Below are 22,374 nucleotides of genomic sequence, written 5' to 3'. Positions count from 1 at the left end.
TTTATCAATTGTGATTTGTGAATTTAAAAGTGCAAAATCGGGTTAATATTTACTATAGTGGTGCACTGTACGGGATTAGCTACCTCATAAAAGTTCTGTAATACTTTGTGATGCATACAATGTAATATGTCCAGTTTATGCTTTTCGAATAATAATAATTCATTATTATCGTTGTAAATTGGTATTTATTAAAGGTGTGTTCGTCAAAATTGCCAAATATACGAGGCTTGAAGCTCTCTCGATCTAAAGGCTGTCATAACAGGAAGTAATCAATCTTAAAAAAAACATGATTAATTTTTACCTCTATTGTGTGTTCAGGTGATTTTTTCACACAAGTTTCTCGCAAATGTACATTAGATGCATTGTTTTACAGGCTATTCTTTCAAGATATATCCAGCTATATTGCGCTACAGTTACTTTTAATAATTAGGTCTAGTTAGTTCATTAGATGTTTAAACTTCACGTTGTAACAATGTTTGGTACCGTTAGGTATAATGTTAACACAAGTGCTTGTGTCACAAGAATGACTCGTGTATTCAAACATTCTCCAAACGACCATGAACATCATGAAACGATTAACTAGGCTTGTCACTAAAAGTTGCCGGGAACTAATGATATATTCGCTCTTGAGCCAATTAGGTCTCGCTCTTAGGATAGATTTTCAGTTAATCGCATTGGAATTTGAATATATATCTTGAGTTGAAGTGTTAGTTTATTGTGAATGCAACACCCATCCTGCGGAAGGTGGCGGAAACGTCATAGATGAATGTTGGGTATAGTAGGAACCCTATGTGCTGTACAGTTGACATTTATGGTGAACTCGTTACAGGTTTAATTTGACTAAAATCTGGGATAAAATCGAGGGCAGTGAGTTAATGGCAGTACTGTAACTCACATTACAGTACATGGTCATGACACAAGCAAGAATTGTGTAAACTTACACTGCCAGAAGAAGCAGTGTAAGTTTACAGTGTAAGCACTTTCTGCAGTAAGAACATTTGTGACAGTTGGAGGTGTAGCCTCTGCAGTGGTGAAGGGAAGCTTCCCTATAATGGTCCTCAGTCATGCAATGGCCGCGCGCCTCACCTTCCCACTCCTGCATCATGGCTTTTGCCTCTAGTTTTTATTTTAACTTAGTTTTTTATATACTATACAAGAAGGTACAATAGGTTTGTGATAGTACATAACATTGATGTTTTTACATTCTTGTAAAGCCACTAACAGGCATAGCGTTTCGGGCAAGTTTCTTAATGTAACAATTATAAGTAGGTAATTTGTAGCACATTTTGAAGAATAATAGGTACAATGTAGTAAAATTTGATTATTAATAGGTACATTGTAGCAAAATTTGCGTTCAAAGTAACATCTATATGATAGACGTTGATGGCAGTGATTACAGTGGTGAAGTTGCATGACTTAGGCACAGATATTGGGGGAGTAGGTAGCAGAAGATACATGGAGTGCGAGTCTATGGGGATGCTCATACAACTCACGGGATACGTTATTGCAAGCAGTGATGAGAATTAAACGGAGATTTTAGTATGTGCTAGGTTATGCCTGACAATATTGTAATAAATGTATTAGCGTATTGATTTACGGCAATTTGACCAGCCCGTCCTCCTAAGATTTCCCACCATCAGGAAAAGTCAGTGTGAAGTATCCTCTCCAACCTATCAGAGGATGAAACAGAAAACGGGACAGTAAGTCACTTTCGCGAGCCGCTTTCTTTTTCTAGTACGGCAATTTTTTGCCTTATGTAACGCATATGAGCGAAAAGCGACGTTCTCTGTAGGAGGACATGTCTTAAATTACACGGAGGAGTAGTTGCCAGCTATAACAGATCATCTCAAGCAAGACTTGCGGAGTTATTCAGCTTTTTTAACAGAGACGCGCCTCCTGCGTCTAGTCATGTGCGCGCAACTCTTGACCTAGCTCGTGGCTGGCCAATCTCCGTGATTGTGTCAAGTGTTGGTGTAATGAGTACTGGACGACCACTCCACGGTAGTTTGTACTCTCATGATTGATTGATGAAGATTAAGCCACCCAAAAGGTGGCACGGGCATGAATAGCCCGTAAGTGGTGGCCCTTTTCAGCCATTACCAGTATCAATAGATGTGTAACGGTTCTATTGTTACGTAAAGTATGGTGACAAATAAACACAGACACTAAGATACTATATATATATTTGGTCGAATATACAGAAGTACACCGGTGATACTTTGGTGTGAGTTGAGCGCACTGAGCGTCGGTACAGTATCTCGCAAGTGTCTGCTCTAGACCACACTTGAAAGTAGACTAGCCAATGTTCGCTACACCGCTGCTTATATTGCTTGGGCAACACCTCACCGTGTTGCCCGGGCAACGCCTCACCTCATTCATCTCCAAAGGTTGACAGGAATATTAACACTATATTTGGAGCGAGTATATTATTGGGATAATCTACTCGCTACAGATGATACTGGAGATCTGTGGAGGTGCGACTGTACCCTGCGTGACGGGAGATGTCTCCTGTGTGTACTCTCATGGATCACTGTTTCTTAAATATCCCCATGAAGCTGCAGTGGGTGCCGGCATACCATTAAATTGACCTTGGGGCATAACAACCCACGTCACAACCACCAAATTAACAACATTACCTTGTAGCAGATTGATGAACAAAAAGGACCTTGGAGTCAGAATCCATCATTCTCCGAAAGTTTTACCTGAATTTACCTGTGGGCCCACTAACACTCTAGTGGACTCGACGAGGACAGAAAGCCGGCGGATTGTGAAAGGTGCCTCCATTTCATGATAGTAGATGGAAGAGAGGATGTAGTCCTTCACCCCGCCAGGCAGAAATAACCCTAGCCTATAAGTGGGAAGAAAAAAATGATATTGAAGCCTTACAAAGACATCTAAATGAACTCCACAAATGGTCAGAAGACTGTCAGATGCTCTTTAATATCCAAAAATGGAAGACCCTGTATGTGGGGCATAACTACCGGCCACATCACAACTAACACATTAAGAGTACCTTGCGGCACATTGACGAAGAAAATGAAGCAGATTGATATAGAAAATGACCTTGGAATCAAAATCCACCACTCACTGAAAGTTGCACAACAGCAGTAAAGAAAAGCTAACCAATCTCTACGAATAATTAGAGTTAAAAAATAATTAGGGAAGGAATAATAATAACTGAACAAGTTTTATATATATATATGTCGTACCTAATAGCCAGAACGCACTTCTCAGCCTACTATGCAAGGCCCGATTTGGCTAATAAGCCAAGTTTTCCTGAATTAATATATTTTCTCTAATTTTTTTCTTATGAAATGATAAAGCTACCCATTTCATTATGTTTGAGGTCAATTTTTTTTTAATGGAGATAAAATTAACGTAGATATATGACCAAACCTAACCAACCCTACCTAACCTAACCTAACCTATCTCTATAGGTTAGGTTAGGTTAGGTAGCCAAAAAAGTTAGGTTAGGTTAGGTTAGGTAGGTTAGGTAGTCGAAAAACAATTAATTCATGAAAACTTGGCTTATTAGGCAAATCGGGCCTTACATAGTAGGCTGAGAAGTGCGTTCTGGCTACTAGGTACGACATATATATATATATATATATATATATATATATATATATATATATATATATATATATATATATATATAATATATATATATATATATATATATATATATGTCGTACCTAACAGCCAGAACGCACTTCTCAGCCTACTATTCAAGGCCCGATTTGCCTAATAAGCCAAGTTTTCATGAATTAATGTTTTTTCGTCTACCTAACCTACCTAACCTAACCTAACCTAGCTTTTTTTGGCTACCTAACCTAACCTTACCTATAAATATAGGTTAGGTTAGGTTAGGTAGGGTTGGTTAGGTTCGGTCATATATCTACGTTAATTTTAACTCCAATAAAAAAAAATGACCTCATACATAGAGAAAAGGGTTGCTTTATCATTTCATAAGAAAAAAAATATTGTAAATATATTAATTCAGAAAAACTTGGCTTATTAGGCAAATCGGGCCTTGAATAGTAGGCTGAGAAGTGAGTTCTGGCTACTAGGTACGACATATATATATATATATATATATATATATATATATATATATATGTCGTACCTAGTAGCCAGAACTCACTTCTCAGCCTACTATGCAAGGCCCGATTTGCCTAATAAGCCAAGTTTTCATGAATTAATGTTTTTTCGACTACCTAACCTAACCTAACTGAACTTTTTCGGCTACCTAACCTAACCTAACCAATAAAGATAGGTTAGGTTAGGTTAGGTAGGGTTGGTTAGGTTCGGTCATATATCTACGTTAATTTTAACTCCAATAAAAAAAAATGACCTCATACATAATGAAATGGGTAGCTTTATCATTTCATAAGAAAAAAATTAGAGAAAATATATTAATTCAGGAAAACTTGGCTTATTAGGCAAATCGGGCCTTGCATAGTAGGCTGAGAAGTGCGTTCTGGCTACTAGGTACGACATATATATATATATATATGACAATGTCAGACCACGGAGGAAAAATGAAACGGGAATTTCCTTAAGTACTTTCGTATATTAATACATCTTCAGAAGGAGTGGTTTTACAGGTCGAGTACTGGACATAAATAGGCAGGAGAGAATGGTGGAGTGAGGTGAGGTACAATAAGTGGACACAAATATGAGCCGCACAAAAACTGCAGAGGGCCTATTGCCCCATCCGATGCAGCTCCCATTCATCAGGCCCCACACACTGAGGGGTACTGTGAGCTGGAGGAGGCAGGAGTCACACTGCAGCAAGCTCCTGGAAATATCGAATTACCTAAGTATTGGGAGCAGGTTGAGGGCTACAGTGGTGTCCCAGGGTACATAAAGGTTCAGGGAAGTGTAAAACAAATGAAATAAAATAAACAAGTAAAAGTGAGTGGAAAAGTTTGTTTTGGTTCTAGTACAAAAACAAAGATGGCCGCCGCCGCCACCACCACTGGGAATGTAGACACACCAACAGATGATTGTTTCAAAGGATTCTCACCCCAAGATATAAGGAAAGGAGGTGTTCTTGGCAGGTTAGAGATAATTGAGGATATGCAAAAGAAGTATGAAGAAAAAGTGCTTAAATTGGAAGAGGACAATGGAGCTCTTAGGAGTGAGCTTTGCACTCTAAAAGGGAGTATTCTTCAGCAAGGTAAGATTATTACTGCATTATCAGACAAGGTAACAAATCAGGAGGTTAAATCAAGGAACTAGTGAAAGTAATTGAGGTGTGGAAAGTGAAGTGTGGTGACTTTGAAGAAATAAACAAGAAAATAGACTCATATGGTGAACAACTCCAAGGGAGCCTGAGAGCTAATATAGAGTTAGGTAAGGATCTCCAACTGGAAACTTCACTGACAACTCACATAGAAGAGGTGAATAAAGAACTAGAGAAGTATAAAGAAGAAATAAAACAGACGTATGCACAAGTTGTAAAAGAGAAAGAGACTATCAAGAAGTGTGTTCGGAAGTCAAAACCAGAAATGACCAACAAGATGCAGAAATTAGGCAAGCAATTAGGAAAGAACTGGTTACCAACAGTAAACTAGTACAAAACACTGCAGATAGAACAAAGTCCATAATCATTTTTGGATGTTTCGAGAAGGAAATTTCATCTACCTTCATCTACATCTACCTTACCTTTAAAGAACAATAAAGTAGCCGTCACAACTGCAAGAAAAATGACAGGTTGGATAACAAGAACTTTTCACACTAGAGATGCTATATCGATGATGACACTTTTCAAAACGCTAGTGCTCTCTAGAGTGGAGTACTGCTGCACAATGACAGCCCCTTTCAAAGCTGGAGAAATTGCTGACCTGGAGAGCGTGCAGAGATCCTTTACTGCTAGAATCCACTCAGTAAAACATCTAAACTATTGGGACCGACTAAAGAGCCTAAAACTGTACTCCCTTGAGCGCAGGCGGGAGAGGTACATAATAATTTACACGTGGAAAATATTAGAGGGGCTGGTCCCAAATCTGCACACAGAAATAACATCACATGAGACCAGAAGACATGGCAGGATGTGCAGAATACCCCCGTTGAAGAGCAGAGGTGCAACAGGTACTCTGAGAGAGAACTCTATCAACATCAGAGGCCGGAGACTGTTCAACACGCTTCCGCTACACATAAGGGGCATAACTGGCTGAACCCTCACAGTGTTCAAGAGAGAACTGGATAAGCACCTCCAAAGGATACCTGATCAACCAGGCTGTGACTCATACGTCAGGCTGTGAGCAGCCACGTCCAACAGCCTGGTTGATCAGTCTAGCAACGAGGAGGCCTGGTCGACGACCAGGCCGCGGGGACGCTAAGCCCCGGAAGCACCTCAAGGTAACCTCAAGGTAATCTAGGGTGGACCAAGCAGCAGACGAGATGAAAATCATAGAGAAAATAGTAGGTTTAGGAGAAGGCTCAAAGAAAAATGTCAGTGATTTTAGAAGAATAGGAAAATATGAGAAAGACAAGAACCGCCCCTTAAGGGTGACGTTTAATGGAGTGAAAAACATGAAGGAAGTGCTTAGAAATGCCAGGAATTTGCAGAGTGATGAGGTTAGCAAACTTTGGTCAATAAGACAAGACCTCTCCAAGGAAGACAGAGAAAAGCTGAAAATGAACCTAATTGAGGCAAAATGTCTAAATGGAGATAGAAATATAGAAGACAGAAATTCTTTTTTCTAAAAGTGACAGGGACTGGAAAATTTGTGAAATGGTACATAAAAACAAAGCAACAAGATCAGTAGTGGAAGGGGGAGTAAAGAGCAAAGGAAAAGGGGACATGTTCCTGAAAATTGTATTTTCTGACCAGGGGGAGAAAGATACTGGCAGTATGGGGCGTTAAAGTTTATTGAAGATTAAATTCTGCAGAACATGTAAATGTATAAAGTTCAAATATAAAGTAAGTAATTATATAAAGTTTATATTAAACACGGTTTATATTATAGGCTTATAACAAAGTTGATATTATTAAACTTAATATTGAACATGTAAATATATAAAGTTTCAAAATATATAATTTAAGGACTATATAACGTTTATATTAAAATATATAAAGTAAATATATAAAGTAAGAATTAACAGTAACAATTCCAAGTCCGAGGACTAGATTTAACTTAAAAGGTACACCCGTAGTAAGTATGAGACCTTAGCCTATAGTGACATGGAAACTAATTCTGCAGAAACCTAAAGGTTAACTGGTACTAGAATTAAGGCCGAGTGCAAATGTGTAGTAATTATATAACACTAGGATATAACAGGCAGGACACAAAGAATAACTAATAAGTGAGAGACCACATAACACGTAATGTACCCGGCCAAGAGGCCGTAAAAGACCTAATGGATAAGGAGAAGGGGGTGTGACTACAAGTAGGGCTTACTAGCACCTAGACTGGGCAAAGTATTAGCTGCGGACAGCGGGACACTTGGGGACCGGCGCTGCACCCCCCTTCCCACATGCAGTGGGGAGACAATCGGGACAACTGTGCAAAGCATGACGGGGGTACAAAAGCAGCCGCTTGCAAAAGGGGGGGAGGGTGGGGTTTTGCGAGGGCAGGCGGAGTGAGGCAGAGCCCCAGTGTGCGCCCGTATTTATACAGGCCCCAAACTGCCCGCGCAACGCCGCGGGACGCGCTGCGCAATTGTTTCTTTCTCCCCCGCCAGAAAAATCCCCGCTTGCGATCAAGCAGTGACCATATACCAACGTAGATGGAGTGAGGTCAAAAACTTTGGAGTTGCAAGATATAATCCAGCTTAGGGTCCCAGATATTGTCGCATTATCAGAGACGAAACTTGAAGGAAATATAATAAATGAAGTATATTCCCAAGAGGCTATTCAGTTTGGAGATGTGACAGGAAAACTAGGAAGGGAGGAGGAGTGGCTGTACTGGTGAAAAAACACCTGAAGGTAAGAGAGTTGATATTTGAAAACCCTTGAGATATTGACATAATGGCATTGCAGATTTGGAATCAGGATAAGCTGATAATTTTAAATGCCTACAGCCCACCAGCAAGCAACACGTGGACAAAGAAAGAACTGGATGACAAACGAGACGGCCTCATAATGGTCATGAGAGATATTATTGTACAAGCAGATAAGGATAAATCACGACTGTTGATACTGGGGGACTTCAATTTTAAAGAAATAGACTGGGAGGCCTATGAAGCAAGAACGGAGGACTTTTGGACATGCAGATTTGTGAACCTCATTCTAGAGACATTCTTGTATCAACACATAAAGCAGGCCACAAGAATGAGGGAAGGAGATGTACCGTCAGTACTGGATCTAGTATTCACCAGGAAAGAAGAAGAGATATTTGACATCCTGTACCTTCCTCCCTTGGGAAAGAGTGATCACGTCCTGTTAGACATTGATTATGCTTTAAGATATCATCTAGAAGAAAATGGGGACATTGAAACAGTTGATAAACTCGATTTAAGGAGAGGTCACTATGGGGAACTTCGAAAAATTTTTAATGAGTGTAATTGGACAGACTTGTTCCTAGGCAGGGAAATAAATCAAACTTAATCTGTGTAAACACTCTATGCAAATTAAGGGACCTAGTCTATGGAACTCACTCCCTAGTGAATTGAAAAACTGTAAAATTTTTGCCTTATTTAAAAGCAAAACCAAAAAGTACCTAACTTCATCTATTTAGTTTCCTACACTGAGCTTTAAATTTGCTCTGTACCTAGTGGTACCCAATCTCCTAATTTTTATGTAATATCAAACAACCTTATCATTGTGTTCATTGCTGTCTTCTTTTATGTGCTAGCCATATGCTGTATTGTGACTACCAATTTTTGTCAACTACCATTCAAGCTGTCATTGCAATCAATCTTATATTGTTTCTGCTGTATTGTGCCTACCAATTTGTTGTCAACTACCATTTTAAGCTGTCATTGCAATCAATCATAGCTACCTATGTGCTTTAATATACTGTACCTATAATTTTCTCTCATCTTTTTTTTTTTTTCATTCCATGTAATCTGTTATCATTTTTTTGTCTATAAATTTTGCAAGTATTTACCTCCTTAAAATTTTCTTAGATTAAGGACCTGCCCGAAACGCTGCGCGTGCTAGTGGCTTTACAAGACTGTAATTACCATAATTGTATCCTCACATTCCTTATGTACATTCTTGTATATGCATAAATAAATAAATAAATAAATAAATAAATAAATAAATAAATAAATAAATGAAATGTATGCCAAATTTTTTAAAATATACGAGGAAGGCACACAAACATTCATACCAAAACAGAGATGCATGGCCAGAAAACAGGATTGGTTCGACAGAAATTGTGAGAGGGCCAGAGACCAAAAGACACAAAAATGGAATCAGTATAGGAAGAGGCCAAACCCCCAAACATACCAGTGATACAAAGATGCAAGAAACAACTATATGGCAGTAAGGAGAGAGGCAGAAAGAAATTTTGAAAAAGGGATAGGGGATAAATGTAAAACAGAACCGGGCCTATTCTACAAATTCATAAACAACAAATTGCAGGTAAAGGATAATATCCAGAGGTTGAAAATGGGAAACAGATTCACGGAAAATGAAAAGGAAATGTGTGAAATATTAAATAAAAAGTTCCAAAGTGTGTTTGTACAAAATGAAATCTTCAGAGAACCAGACACGATAAGAATTCCAGAGAACAACATAGAGCGGATAGAGGTGTCTAGAGATGAAGTGGAAAATATGCTAAAGGAGCTAAGTAAGAACAAAGCAGCTGGCCCAGATGGCATTTCACCATGGGTTCTGAGAGAATGTGCATTTGAGCTCAGCATTCCACTTCACCGGATCTTTCAGGCATTCCTGTGTACAGGAATCGTAGCAGACATGTGGAAACAGGCTAACATAGTTCCAATCTACAAAAGTGGCAGCAGGGAAGACCCCCTCAATTATAGACCTGTATCATTGACAAGTGTAATAGTGAAAGTATTGGAAAAACTAATCAAAACTAAATGGGTAGAACACCTGGAGAGAAATTATATAATATCAGACAGACAGTATGGTTTTCAATCTGGAAGATCCTGTGTATCGAATTTACTCAGTTTCTATGATCGAGCCACAGAGATATTACAGGAAAGAGATGGTTGGGTTGACTGCATCTATCTGGATCTAAAAAAGGCTTTCGACAGAGTTCCACATAAGAGGTTGTTCTGGAAACTGGAAAATATTGGAGGGGTGACAGGAAAGCTTCTAACATGGATGAAAAATTTTGTGACTGATAGAAAAATGAGGGCAGTAATCAGAGGCAATATATCGGAATGGAGAAATGTCACAAGTGGAGTATCACAGGGTTCAGTTCATGCACCAGTGATGTTTATTGTCTACATAAATGATCTACCAGTTGGTATACAGAATTATATGAACATGTTTGCTGATGATACTAAGATAATAGGAAGGATAAGAAATTTAGATGATTGTTATGCCCTTCAAGAAGACCTGGACAAAATAAGTATATGGAGCACCACTTGGCAAATGGAATTTAATGTTAATAAATGTCATGTTATGGAATGTGGAATAGGAGAACATAGACCCCACACAACCTATATATTATGTGAGAAATCTTTAAAGAATTCTGATAAAGAAAGAGATCTAGGGGTGGTTCTAGATAGAAAACTATCACCTGAGGACCACATAAAGAATATTGTGCAAGGAGCCTATGCTATGCTTTCTAACTTCAGAATTGCTTTCAAATACTGTACATGGATGGTGATATTCTAAAGAAATTGCTCATGACTTGTTAGGCCAAAGCTAGAATATGCAGCTGTTGTATGGTGCCCATATCTTAAGAAGCACATCAACAAACTGGAAAAGGTGCAAAGACATGCTACTAAGTGGCTCATAATACCCAGAGTCGCGTTGCGCACCCTGTCAAGCGGCTGCAGGCCCGTTGTGCAGTTCAGTAGTTAAGGCATATGGGGGACCTTCGACAAGCCACTGGCTTCCTATCCTCGTTGAGGCTACTATAGGATTAATGGCCATAAGATAAATGAAGTATATTTTAAGTAATGAATAAATTTATTTATATGGCTGTTTTAGTAATGTAATTTATAATAATTGCCTAGTTTGTTACATAATAATTAATAATACACTGTCTATTCCTTCTGTTTCTTAACAAAATAACAACTTACCCACACATCTTGCGAGTAATTTTAACTAGGTTTGAATCTTGGACGAGGAAGACAGACTGGGCACAGATCCTTAACTGCTTAATGTCCCTGTTCACCCAGCAGTAATTGGGGGGATCTGGTTGTAAACAGTGTGTTTCAGATAAAACAAGTAGGGGCATGGATTTAATATTAGCTATCGGATGGCAAAACTCTCTAAGCTTGTTAAGAAGTCAGGACTAATTTATTCTTGTATTCACATGTTTAAATAATAGAAATAAATAGCTTACCTGAATTTATCCTTGGGTCACTAATACTAGTGACCTCGATGAGGACAGGAAGCCGGTAGCTTGTCAAAGGTCCCCATTTGTCATTTTCTTCTATCTGAATTTAAAAATTCAACAGAGTTTTGGCATTTATGGTTTTGGCTGAGTTTGCATAATTAAATAGAGTACCCAGTATAGTATTAAGTGTTTAGTATGACCTTACAGCAGTCATTTAATAATACTTTCCTTTAACAGATGGGGATACCAATGAAGAACCGAAAGGCCAAAATGGAGAAACCCCGCCCTCTCAAAATCTGCACCTTAGGGGATCAGTCTAGTGAGTTATTTTGCTCATGTATGTATTTCCTATTAATAATTTTACTGCTTTGTGAGAGATCATTTAATTATTAATGGTAACATCTGAGAAAGTGCTCCCAAAGGCCTCTTCTCTCATTTCAATGGCTTGGGTATTTCCAGTTGTTGTGACTACTGGAAAAATAAGTCACCCACTTCCTTATTTTTGGTTACAAAATATTCAAGTTTTAAATATTCAGCCCTTCTATGCATTGGTCCTCCACCTACATGGAGATAAGAACTAAAGTACTTTACTAAATTAAAGAACTCTTACCTTGTGCTTCAAACTCACACTGTATCTTGTACTACCCACTTCCCCCAGTATTAGTACTGTACTTAAAATATATATCTTTACCAGTGTAATCACCTCTGTCAATTTATATTGTAGTTATTTGTTGACCTTGCTACTGTAATGTACGGTTATGTTACGTTGTTGGGTAGATTAGATACACAGTGTTTAGTGGGTTTTCATATTTAGTAGTTTTGGATACAGCAGTGTCGTAGACATTGAGACGGAGCTGGGAGCAGAGCAAAGAGCTGAGTGAGGCCAGAGTCGGGGAGCTCTATGCAGGAGAGAGTGGCGGCTCGATGGGGAATCGTGAGTGTCTAAACTCGATGCAGCTGTACTCTGCTGTCTGCTCTGTGCCAAAGCTGCAGCGTCTTTGGGTCGATTAGAACTGTACACGTCGAGTGCTGCATTCTTGAGGTTGAAGAGGTGTGGTAACTCTGAAGCGTCTGAACTGAATCACTGTGGAATTGTACTGCTGGCTATTCGCTTCTTGAATGCTTATATTATTGAACTACACCTCAGCTTCCTCCAATAGGATAGAAGGATGGCGTACCTAGTAGCCAGAACGTACTTCTCAGCCTACTATGCAAGGCCCGATTTGCCTAATAAGCCAAGTTTTCATGAATTAATTGTTTTTCGACTACCTAACCTAACCTAACTTTTTCGGCTACCTAACCTAACCTATAGGTTAGGTTTGGTTAGGTAGGGTTGGTTAGGTTTGGTAATATATCTACGTTAATTTTAACTCCAATAAAAAAAAATTGACCTCATACATAATAAAACGGGTAGCTTTATCACTTCATAAGAAAAAAAATAGAGAAAATATGTTAATTCAGGAAAACTTGGCTTATTAGGCAAATCGGGCCTTGCATAGTAGGCTGAGAAGTGCGTTCTGGCTATTAGGTACGACAGGGGTTATATATATAGGTTATATATAAAACACTGAACTGTAATGCCAATCCTGACCTTAAAAGCTTCATTGAAGGTTGTAACAGAACCCATGAGCACCACACCAGAAACAAATACCTTTTTGATATTCAAAGAGTATGACTTAATCAAACTAGAAATGCTCTACAAATCAAGGGACCCAGAATGTGGAATGACCTTCCCAACCATGTTAAAGACTGAACCCCTCCCAACCAGTTTAAGATAAAAACTAAGTACTACCTAATTAACTCCCTGTAACCTACCTTACCCCTATAATGTCAACTCGTGTCTGGTATTTTTTTAAACAATGCTATTTTCTGATCAGGGGGAGAAAGATAGTGGCAGTATGGGGCTTTAAATTTATTGAAGATTAAATTCTGCAGAACATGTAAATATATAAAGTTTCAAATATATAAAGTAAGTAAATATATAAAGTTTATATTAAACACAGTTTATATTATAGACATATAAACAAAGTTTATATTATATTAAACTTAATATTGAACATGTAAATATATAAAGTTTCGAATATATAAAGTAAGTAATATATAAAGTTTATATTCAAATATATAAAGTAAATATATAAAGTAAGAATTAACAGTAACAATTCCAAGTCCGAGGACTAGATTTAACTTAAAAGGTACACCCGTAGTAAGTATGAGACCTTAGCCTATAGTGACATGGAAACTAATTCTGCAGAAACCTAAAGGTTAACTGGTACTAGAATTAAGGCCGAGTGCAAATGTGTAGTAATTATATAACACTAGGATATAACAGGCAGGACACAAAGAATAACTAATAAGTGAGAGACCACATAACACGTAATGTACCCGGCCAAGAGGCCGTAAAAGACCTAATGAATAAGGAGAAGGGGGTGTGACTACAAGTAGGGCTTACTAGCACCTAGACTGGGCAAAGTATTAGCTGCGGACAGCGGGACACTTGGGGACCGGCGCTGCACCCCCCTTCCCACATGCAGTGGGGAGAAAAGGGGACAACTGTACAAAGCATGACGGGGGTACAAAGACAGCCGCTTGCAAAGGGGAGGTGGGTGGGCTTTGCGAGGGCAGCGGCGGGGGCAGGCGGAGTGAGGCAGAGCCCCTCTGTTTCCCTGTATTTATACAGCCCCAGACTGCCCGCGCAACGCCGCGGGACGCGCTGCGCAAATGTTTCTTTCTCCCCCATCAGAAACATCCCCGCTTGCGATCAAGCAGTGGCCATTTGTCGACCAAATTGTATTTTTCCTGTTTTTCTGCCATGTTCCCCCTTTTTTATTTTTATATTTTCTCAACACATTTTATACTTTAATCTCAATTAGTATTAAGTTTTAGTCTTTAGTGTTTTTCCTGCCCGAAACGCTTTGCGTCATAGTGGCTTTAGGCATTGTATGTACTAGCTCTATCTATAAATTCATCAATATTTGTATCACCCCTTGTATGTATGTACTTTACCTAAATAAACATTTGAATTTGAATTTTGAATTTTTTTTTAATAAAGGAAGATCCAGAATCATTTTATGCCTATATATGAAATAAAACCAAAACAAAGGACTCTGTAGGATCCCTAAAAGATGAGACTAACCAAGATATATTGGATGATAGAAGGGCAGCAAACACACTGAATGAATACTTTACATCAGTGTTCAAACCAGAAAGATTGAATGACATCCCATCAGTTATGGGTTGTCACACAAATGTTTGAAGGCAGTGAAGAGAATGAATTAAGGAATATACCCATAACATGCGACACAATCAGGAAGAGCATTGACAAACTAAAAGACTCAAAAGCCCCAGGTGTGGATGGAGTTAAATCCAAAGTCATAAAGGAACTGGCAAATGCACAATGCATACCACTGAAACTTCTTTTCAGAAAATCCCTGGACCAAGGGATAGTCCCCAAGGATTAGAAATATGCAAATGTTACACCCATTTTCAAAAATGCAGAAAGTGCTCAGCAGAAAACTACCCTCTGATCAGCTTTACATCACACATCTGCAATCTCATGGAGAGAATCCTAAGGGACGGAATCATACAACATCTCGGAGAACAACGTGTAAAATCAACGCAACATGGATTTGTTAAAAATCACTGAAGCCGTCAACGGGGCACAAGGCAACTTTGCACTCGGCGCACCAAGTGCTGATGGATCTTCACTTCTGTTCCCTACATTGCATGTTCTTTGCACAATGCAAAACGATGCAGACATATTCACCCCTTTTCTCGTGTACCTGTGCTTGGCATATAACCAAGCTTGTGTACAGCAATGTGTTCTTTACCTCTGAGTTTGTCAGGAACTGCATGAGGCATTGTTGCTGGCACTCCATGCAGTGTTGTGAAGGGCAACACTGCCCTCCACCCCATACTTTACGAGTAGTTGTGACCCTAGAACAACACTGAATGTATGGATTGGGGTCTGTTGTCAGATTTCACAAGATACATGTTGAAACAATTCAGCACTGTTCAGCACTGAAATGCCAAACACTGGCATTTCCCTCCTGCTCAGTACTCACTTCCTGCTGAGTAGGAGGGAAGTACTCACTGAGCAGTGAGTACTACTCAGTACTCGCTTCCCCCTTCAGAGCAGGAGAGATTGCTGAAATTGAGGGATACAGAGAACATGTACGGCACGCATAGACGAGATAAAGCACCTAAATTATTGGGATCGTCTCAAAGCTCTCCAAATGTACGTACTCGCTAGAAAGGAGACGAGAGAGATACCAAATAATATACACATGGAAAATACTGGAGGGACAGGTCCCAAATCTGCACAGTAAAATAACAACGTACTGGAGTGAACGACATGGAAGAAAATGCAGAATAGAACAAGTGAAGAGCAGAGGTGCCATGGGCACAATCAGAGAACACTGTATGAACATCAGAGGTCCACAGTTGTTCAACGTCCTACCAGCGAGCATCAGAAATATTACAGGAACAACCGTGGACATCTTCAAGAGGAAACTAGATTGTTTCCTTCAAGGAGTGCCGGACCAACCGGGCTGTGGTGGGTATGTGGGCCTGCGGGCTGCTCCAAGCAACAGCCTGGTGGACCAAACTCTCACAAGTCAAGTCTGGCCTCGGGCCGGACTTGGGGAGTAGAAGAACTTCCAGAACCCCATCAACCAGGTATCAACCAAGTATCCTGTGGGCCATGACAGTGTAACATACGCCGGTGTTGTGGTCAAGGAGGACTCTGGTCAGCAAGGGGGCTGGTATAGTAGTTGTCCGTGTACAGGATATACCCCTTGTTCAGCAACGGTTCCATGAGTGTTTTCACGACACTGCCTGAGGACCCGTGTGGATCTTGACCTGGTATGTCAACATCTGAACCTGAATACAATATCATGTCCATGACCATGCGAGTTTCACCGTCACATAACATGAAGAACTTTAGTCCAAACCTGTGTTGCTTTGATGGTATATACTGCTTGAATGCTAGTCATCCCTTGAACAGAACTAGTGATTCATCAATCACGACATTCTGTGCTGGTACAAAATAGTCACGGAACTTTCCTCTCTGTTCACTAAATATCTTCTGCACTTTCCAGTCTGTCGTGTGTGTCTTCGTTAACATATTCCTCAAAGTGCAGGCACCTTGAAAGCAGCAGGAACCTATTACGTGATATGTATCTGTTGAGCAAGGGGGTTGGAACAAGGCTGTCTTTGTTCCAATAATCCTGGATCACATGTTTATCTGCATGCCTCATCATGCACAACGCTAAAACCACATACATTCCCTCATTAGTCATGTTTTTCCAACGTGTCAATCGAGAGGGAGGTAATATTCCAGAGTCAATTAGTTCCAAATTGTATCGGTTTGTCTCTGCAACGACATGGTCCATGAATGCCTGATCAAAATATACCATAAAATAATCAATTTAAGGCATATCATCACCAGTATAGGAGAATAAGGGTGTCACAGCAACATCAGTATCATCAAATGCTTGAATTTATCGGACCAAATTCTCACAATCCTGCCACACAAGTACACCCGTGTTTTTTGTTTTGACGCCAACACCACGGCCAATACCAGCACGAGTAGCACCAGCATGGGCGCCAACACCACAGCTCTGTCGTCTTGTGCTAGAGGTGCATATGGGTATGCCAGGAGATGAGGCGGTTCTGCATAGTATAGGCCTACCACAAACATCTGATGTTGAGGGTGCACTATTGTCATTGTCCTCAGGCCATGCGACATGCTGGCGCTTGCCTCGGTGAGGTGTTGGGGCAGCAAAACTGAGTCTAGTAACATCATAGCCACTTGCACTCGGTTCATCAACACTGCTTGTATCTGTGCCTATGTCACTGAACCCAGAAAATGACTAATCACTTGTAGTATCACCAAGTAGACTGATGTCAGGTGACACAGATGGTGATGGTAACTCCAGTGGTGTTGACTCAGGGCAGAATGGAAGGCCACACGAGGCACATGTACTGCACACACTCTCGACATCGTCCACCACATTCTCCCCATCACTCTTGTCAGACCCCTGTGTTGAGTCTTTATCTGGACTGTAGTCTAAATCATCAGTAATCAGTCCATCATCAAACAACATGTTGCGTATTTCATCCTCTGAGAGTCGTTTTGCAGCACTGCAGCTGACTGTGGACCGGGAGCTCGTAGATGATGTGGTGGCTATCTTGAAACCGAGACTCCCCATGGCCGTGGGGCATGCCTGGATTTTTTCAAAATGGCGGATGATCACTGGAGGCCTCAGGCATCCATTTTGTACTCGAGTCAGTACACCAGTTTTGAATCCTATGCACTACCTACGAGCGCCCGGAGGCGCTATGCACATCTAGCACTGCAAGGCACTCTGCGCAGTATAGTGGTTAAGGGTCAACTTGGTTAATTTGATTAAGGATCCTACAGAGTCCTTTGCTTTGGTTCTACTTCTTATATAGGCATAGAGCAATTTGGGATCTTTATGTTTTGGCAATGTTGGGGCTTTTCTCTCATTTTTAAATCATGCAGTAGTCTGTTTTGATTTGCCTATCTCTCTAGTTGTTTTCCTGGTGGTGGTAAAGATGATAAACTCTAAATGTAAAGTGTTCATAGGCCATTGCTCCCTTCGCCTCTCTAGGTTGGACCAGATTCTGGCTTGCGGTTTCCTGTAGGCCAATAGAACTCCGCGACTGATGAATACCAGCAGAATGGCACTTAATTAGTGTGATGGCTTTGGGGAGCCTCTGGGGTTCATCCAGAAACTGGAGTTTCATTACTTTCTATGCCTTTTTTATTTATCTTCCTTTATGTTTTGCCTTTTATATAAATTATGCATTACAAGTAATTATTTACTGATTTCTTATTTTAACAGTGGAAAGTGTTCTTTCGGAAATGGACATAGTGGCGCAGTATCTGAACTCCTCAACATGTGACCGCACTGTTTACCCGGCAATTGTTGCACTTTGTGAAAATTTGAAGATGTTTGGTCCACAGCTAGAAAATGTTTATAAAGGTACATATACCTTTGTTATAGAAGCTTTTAAGACATACAACAAAAATGTTAATTAAAATATAAATCTTTTTATCTTATTAAATAAGATTTTTGCATATGTAAGATGAGTAGTATGATTTTTTATTCCATTTTTCCTTATTCAAAATAAATATGGGATACAGTATCTCTTAATTTGTCTTTCTTTTTATTCAGACCAACTTGATAAATGCTATATATCTCTCCGAAATGGTTGCCGTGATGATCGCTTGAGTTTAGCAGCACGTTATCGTCTTCTTGAGGTGATAGAGCTGAGAGCAATGCACTGGCAGCCTAATGAGAACCTCATTAATTATTACAAGCAAAAACTGGTACAAATAGAGGTAAATAATTATTTTTATTTAACCCACTAGTTTTTTATGGTATCCAAATCATCCTCAAAAGTATGGTTAAATCTTTTTTTGGCATTACAGTACAATGCTGATTTTATACAAACTGTCTAAACCAAGTTCAGTAGAGAGTTGTCAAGTTCAGATTTTGGCATTTTCTTCTAGTGATTTAGTCTGTTTCCTGTCAAATCCATTCTGTAGCATAATATTAAATTTTGTCCTATCAGCTTATCCTCATTCTGTTCAATTATATATATTTGCTGGGGGGAGTCCCTGCAGCTTCCCATAGCTATCCAGACTGATATGAATATAGTAGACTTTGGCATCAGTCAAAGTGCATGGAGTTCTAGGCCTACCAGGGACCACGAGTCAGAACCTGGTCCCCCTCAGAGAGGCACGAGGAGCAATGGCCTACAGAAACCCCTGTGTGGTTGGAAGCATTCAATGTCTGCCATCGACTGGGTCAGGCACCCAGAAAGGTAAGCACCCCAAAACAAACCCCTATTCTAGTTAACATTGCTACTGAAAGCGAAACTAGTGGACAGAACTCCCGAAATGAAAACGAGCAAATGAACATGACGTCGCTGTGCTTCTGTCTGTAACCCCTCCCCCCCCTCCAAGTCCTCAAGGGGAGGTTCCTAGGTCGGAGGAAGGGGGGGGGTTGACTTTGGGGGCCTTGGGTCCTGTTGGACCCCGCTTGGGTTTTTGTACCCTTGGAGCGGGGCTTGGTGTTACAGGGGGTGGGGGTTCTCTTTTTTTTTTTCCCCTCTCCTCGTACGAGTTGGATTTGGTGTCTACTCCTCTCTGGGTTCTGTTCTGTGATCCCGAGGGTTCTTCAGTCCCATCTTTCTGGAGGTTTTTGGCTTCCCGCACCATGTGGTGCGGAAGTCCGTTGCAGCTTACCTCCTGCGCGACCCAGAATATGCCTTCGTAATGGATCCTACTTCTTTCATGTATGGTGCTTCCTGTCCATACTGGGTTTGTTATGAGGTTCCAGAGTCGTCCTGGCTTGCAGACTGCCCCTTTTTCTCGTTGGAGACATGGCTTTCATTTTGTCGCTAGAATGGCACGAGGCTCGTGCGGTGGTTCAGGTTTTCCTGGGGAGCGAGTTTGAGCACCTCACTGTGTACTTGTTCACCCCTGCCCTTCCTTGGGATGAAGATGTAGTGCAGCTTCACATACGGGTCCTTTCCCTTTTGGCTGTGTTGGTCGCTGAGTACTGCGTGCCCGTGGCCTGTTGGCTTTGGCCTTGCGATTCTTTTCCCTTCTCAAACTGTCCTTGGATTGACTTGAGGAAGATGTGGATGCACTTGGGGCTGCTCCTGGGGTCTGGTACATTGGCCTCGGCGGTGCGTGCGTTGTCTGCACTTTTGAAGTTGTGTGTGCAGTGTCGCTATTTTCTGGGGGGAGCCCCGTTGGCTCCCCGGAGCTATACCAGGCTGATATGCTAATGTCAGACTTTAGCATCAGTCATGAGTATGGAGTTCTTAGGGCCTACCGGGGACCATGGCCAGAACCTGGCTCCCTCAGAGAGGCAAGGGGAGCAATGGCCTATAGAAACCCCCGTGTGGTTGGAAGCATTCTATGTCTGCCATCGACCGGGTCAAGCATCCAGAAAGGTAAGCGTCCCAAAACAAACCCATATTCTGGTTAAAATTGCTACCAAAAGCCGAACTAGTGGATAGAACTCCCCAACAGAAAACTTCTTCCTTCTTCCGGTGGTTTCCCTTGCTAGGTCCCCGTGAGTGTACATGTCCTGGGGGTTCACTTCTTAGAAAGTTGTTTGGTAGACTTGGGCGCTGGTTTGCAGTACCCTGCCAGGGATTACCTGAGCGCGAGTCCTTTTATAGTAAATGCTCAGAACCCTGGAAATCCCCTAGGGGGAGCGTGGGCCCGATGGATGTGGCCCCGGAGTCCCCCCCCTCGCTTTGTGCGAGTTCGAGAGTTGCTCTGTCCCCTTGTCTCAGGGTGACTCTCCCTGTTTTGCCTCTGTCTGCTGCCTGTGAGGTCGGTAACACCTTTGGCCCTGAGTTCTGCGAGTTTTGTTGCTTGTTTGTGACTCGGTTACCCTGTCTTATGCTATGTGGGTGTAGGCAGCACGGGCATTGCACGTTGCGTTTCGGTGGCAATGTGCTAGGTTGTTTGCTCCCCGGAAGCCCCAAGGCTGCCCCGTTTTGGTTGGTGGTCTTGTCGGGTCCCTGTCCCCCTTCCTCCCTGCATCCGAGTCCTAACCGTCTGGGTTTGGGGTCGGGGCAGGGCTTCCATGGTTTTGTGAGTCGGTTGGTCTCGGGAAATTCCCCTTCTGGGGTAGCGACGGGGGCATTCGAGCCTGTTCCTCCAGCTGTGTTGTATGAGTCTGCCAGTGGGCTCCCTTTCTTGGTGATTTTCACGGCTGCCCCGTTTTTTTCTTGTGAGGCTGGGGCTTTGGGGGGACAGCTCGGACCTGGGGCTTGCCGTGTGGGTTCCCAGGGCTGGGGTGGGGCTGACATGGGGGGCCTCAGACCCTGTTGGACCCCGCCGGTGTTTTTCTACCCTCTGGGCGGGGCATGCAGTACGCGGAGTGGGGTTTTTCCTTCCCCACTCTCCGCACGAGTTGTTGGGCGTTGGCCCCTCCCCAGGCTCGGTTCCTTGTCCATTACACTCGTTGATTCCGTCCTGTCGGTGGGTGCTCTTCTCCGTTCTTCGCCCCTTTTTTCTTGGGACGGGACTTCTCCATCATGTTCCCCTCTTCTTGGGATTCTGCATGACTTTTGGTCTCGGGTGCGACTGGACTTTTCTGTGCCTTCGTCATTTGTGTTTGCTTCTATGTGTTTTCGAAGGTTCGGGATGGTTTTTGCTCCTTCCCGTATTATTGGACCATCTGTCGTCTTTCGGTGAAGCTTCCCTCCGATCCTTTCTAGGGCTTGTTGGTCCTCTTCCGGGCTTCTTGGCTTGTTAATTCAGCGAATCACTCGGAATACGACCCGTTGGGCTACTTTTCTGCTCTGTTGTTGAACAGATTAGCCCAACCCGTTAGGCTACTTTTCTTTCGTGTCCTGCGCATGTGCTGTGGGAATTTGTTTTGGTTCGGGGCGGTGTGTACATGTGCTGGTGTTCTGTGTCCATTTTCCCTCGGGTGCTTCGCCTCTCGCTCTTCTCCTTCTACAGTTGTGCCCCGTTGCTCTTGGGGGTGTTCTGGAGTGCCGCTATGGGGAGGTTGCCGGGTTTTCCCTGCGTTTTGGGTGGGGGTGTGCCTCCTTCGCCGCTCCCCTCCTCTTCTCCTGCATGAGCGGCTCTGGCCTGTTTCTGCGGGGGGTGCTCCCGGTTTTCTCGACTACGGGTGCACGATACCCTGGTATCGCATAGGTGCGCCCTGCTAAGGCGAGCAGGGCGCACCATCCTCTGTTCGTAGACTGATATGCCTGGTGTCACATGTCCTCTCTAGCCTCAATTTATTGTTTGGCTTTGTATTTGTGATTTTACCAGCTGTTTTGTTTGGTGGCCAGGTGTTCCACCTGTTGTGGAGGAGTCTGCAGAGACAGCTTAAGTGAAAGTGATTTAGCTGTTTGGCGTGTCTGCTGTAGACAGTCC

The 22,374-nt window shown here is 41.8% G+C and overlaps 1 protein-coding gene across 1 annotated transcript in view; it reads left to right on the top strand.

Moving 5' to 3' along the window:
• mxt (Eukaryotic translation initiation factor mextil) overlaps positions 1–22,374 on the top strand; it is a 247,711-nt gene that overhangs the window by 83,354 nt on the left and 141,983 nt on the right. Inside the window, exons 2-4 of the mRNA XM_045749450.2 lie at positions 11,670–11,751; positions 18,299–18,439; positions 18,632–18,798. Coding sequence (XP_045605406.2) covers positions 11,670–11,751; positions 18,299–18,439; positions 18,632–18,798 — 390 coding nt within the window. The remainder of the gene's footprint in view (positions 1–11,669; positions 11,752–18,298; positions 18,440–18,631; positions 18,799–22,374) is intronic.

Source organism: Procambarus clarkii, chromosome 27 (assembly GCF_040958095.1).
Source record: "Procambarus clarkii isolate CNS0578487 chromosome 27, FALCON_Pclarkii_2.0, whole genome shotgun sequence".
Classification (NCBI taxonomy): Eukaryota; Metazoa; Arthropoda; class Malacostraca; order Decapoda; family Cambaridae; genus Procambarus; species Procambarus clarkii.
This window is presented reverse-complemented; position numbering and strand designations above follow the sequence as displayed.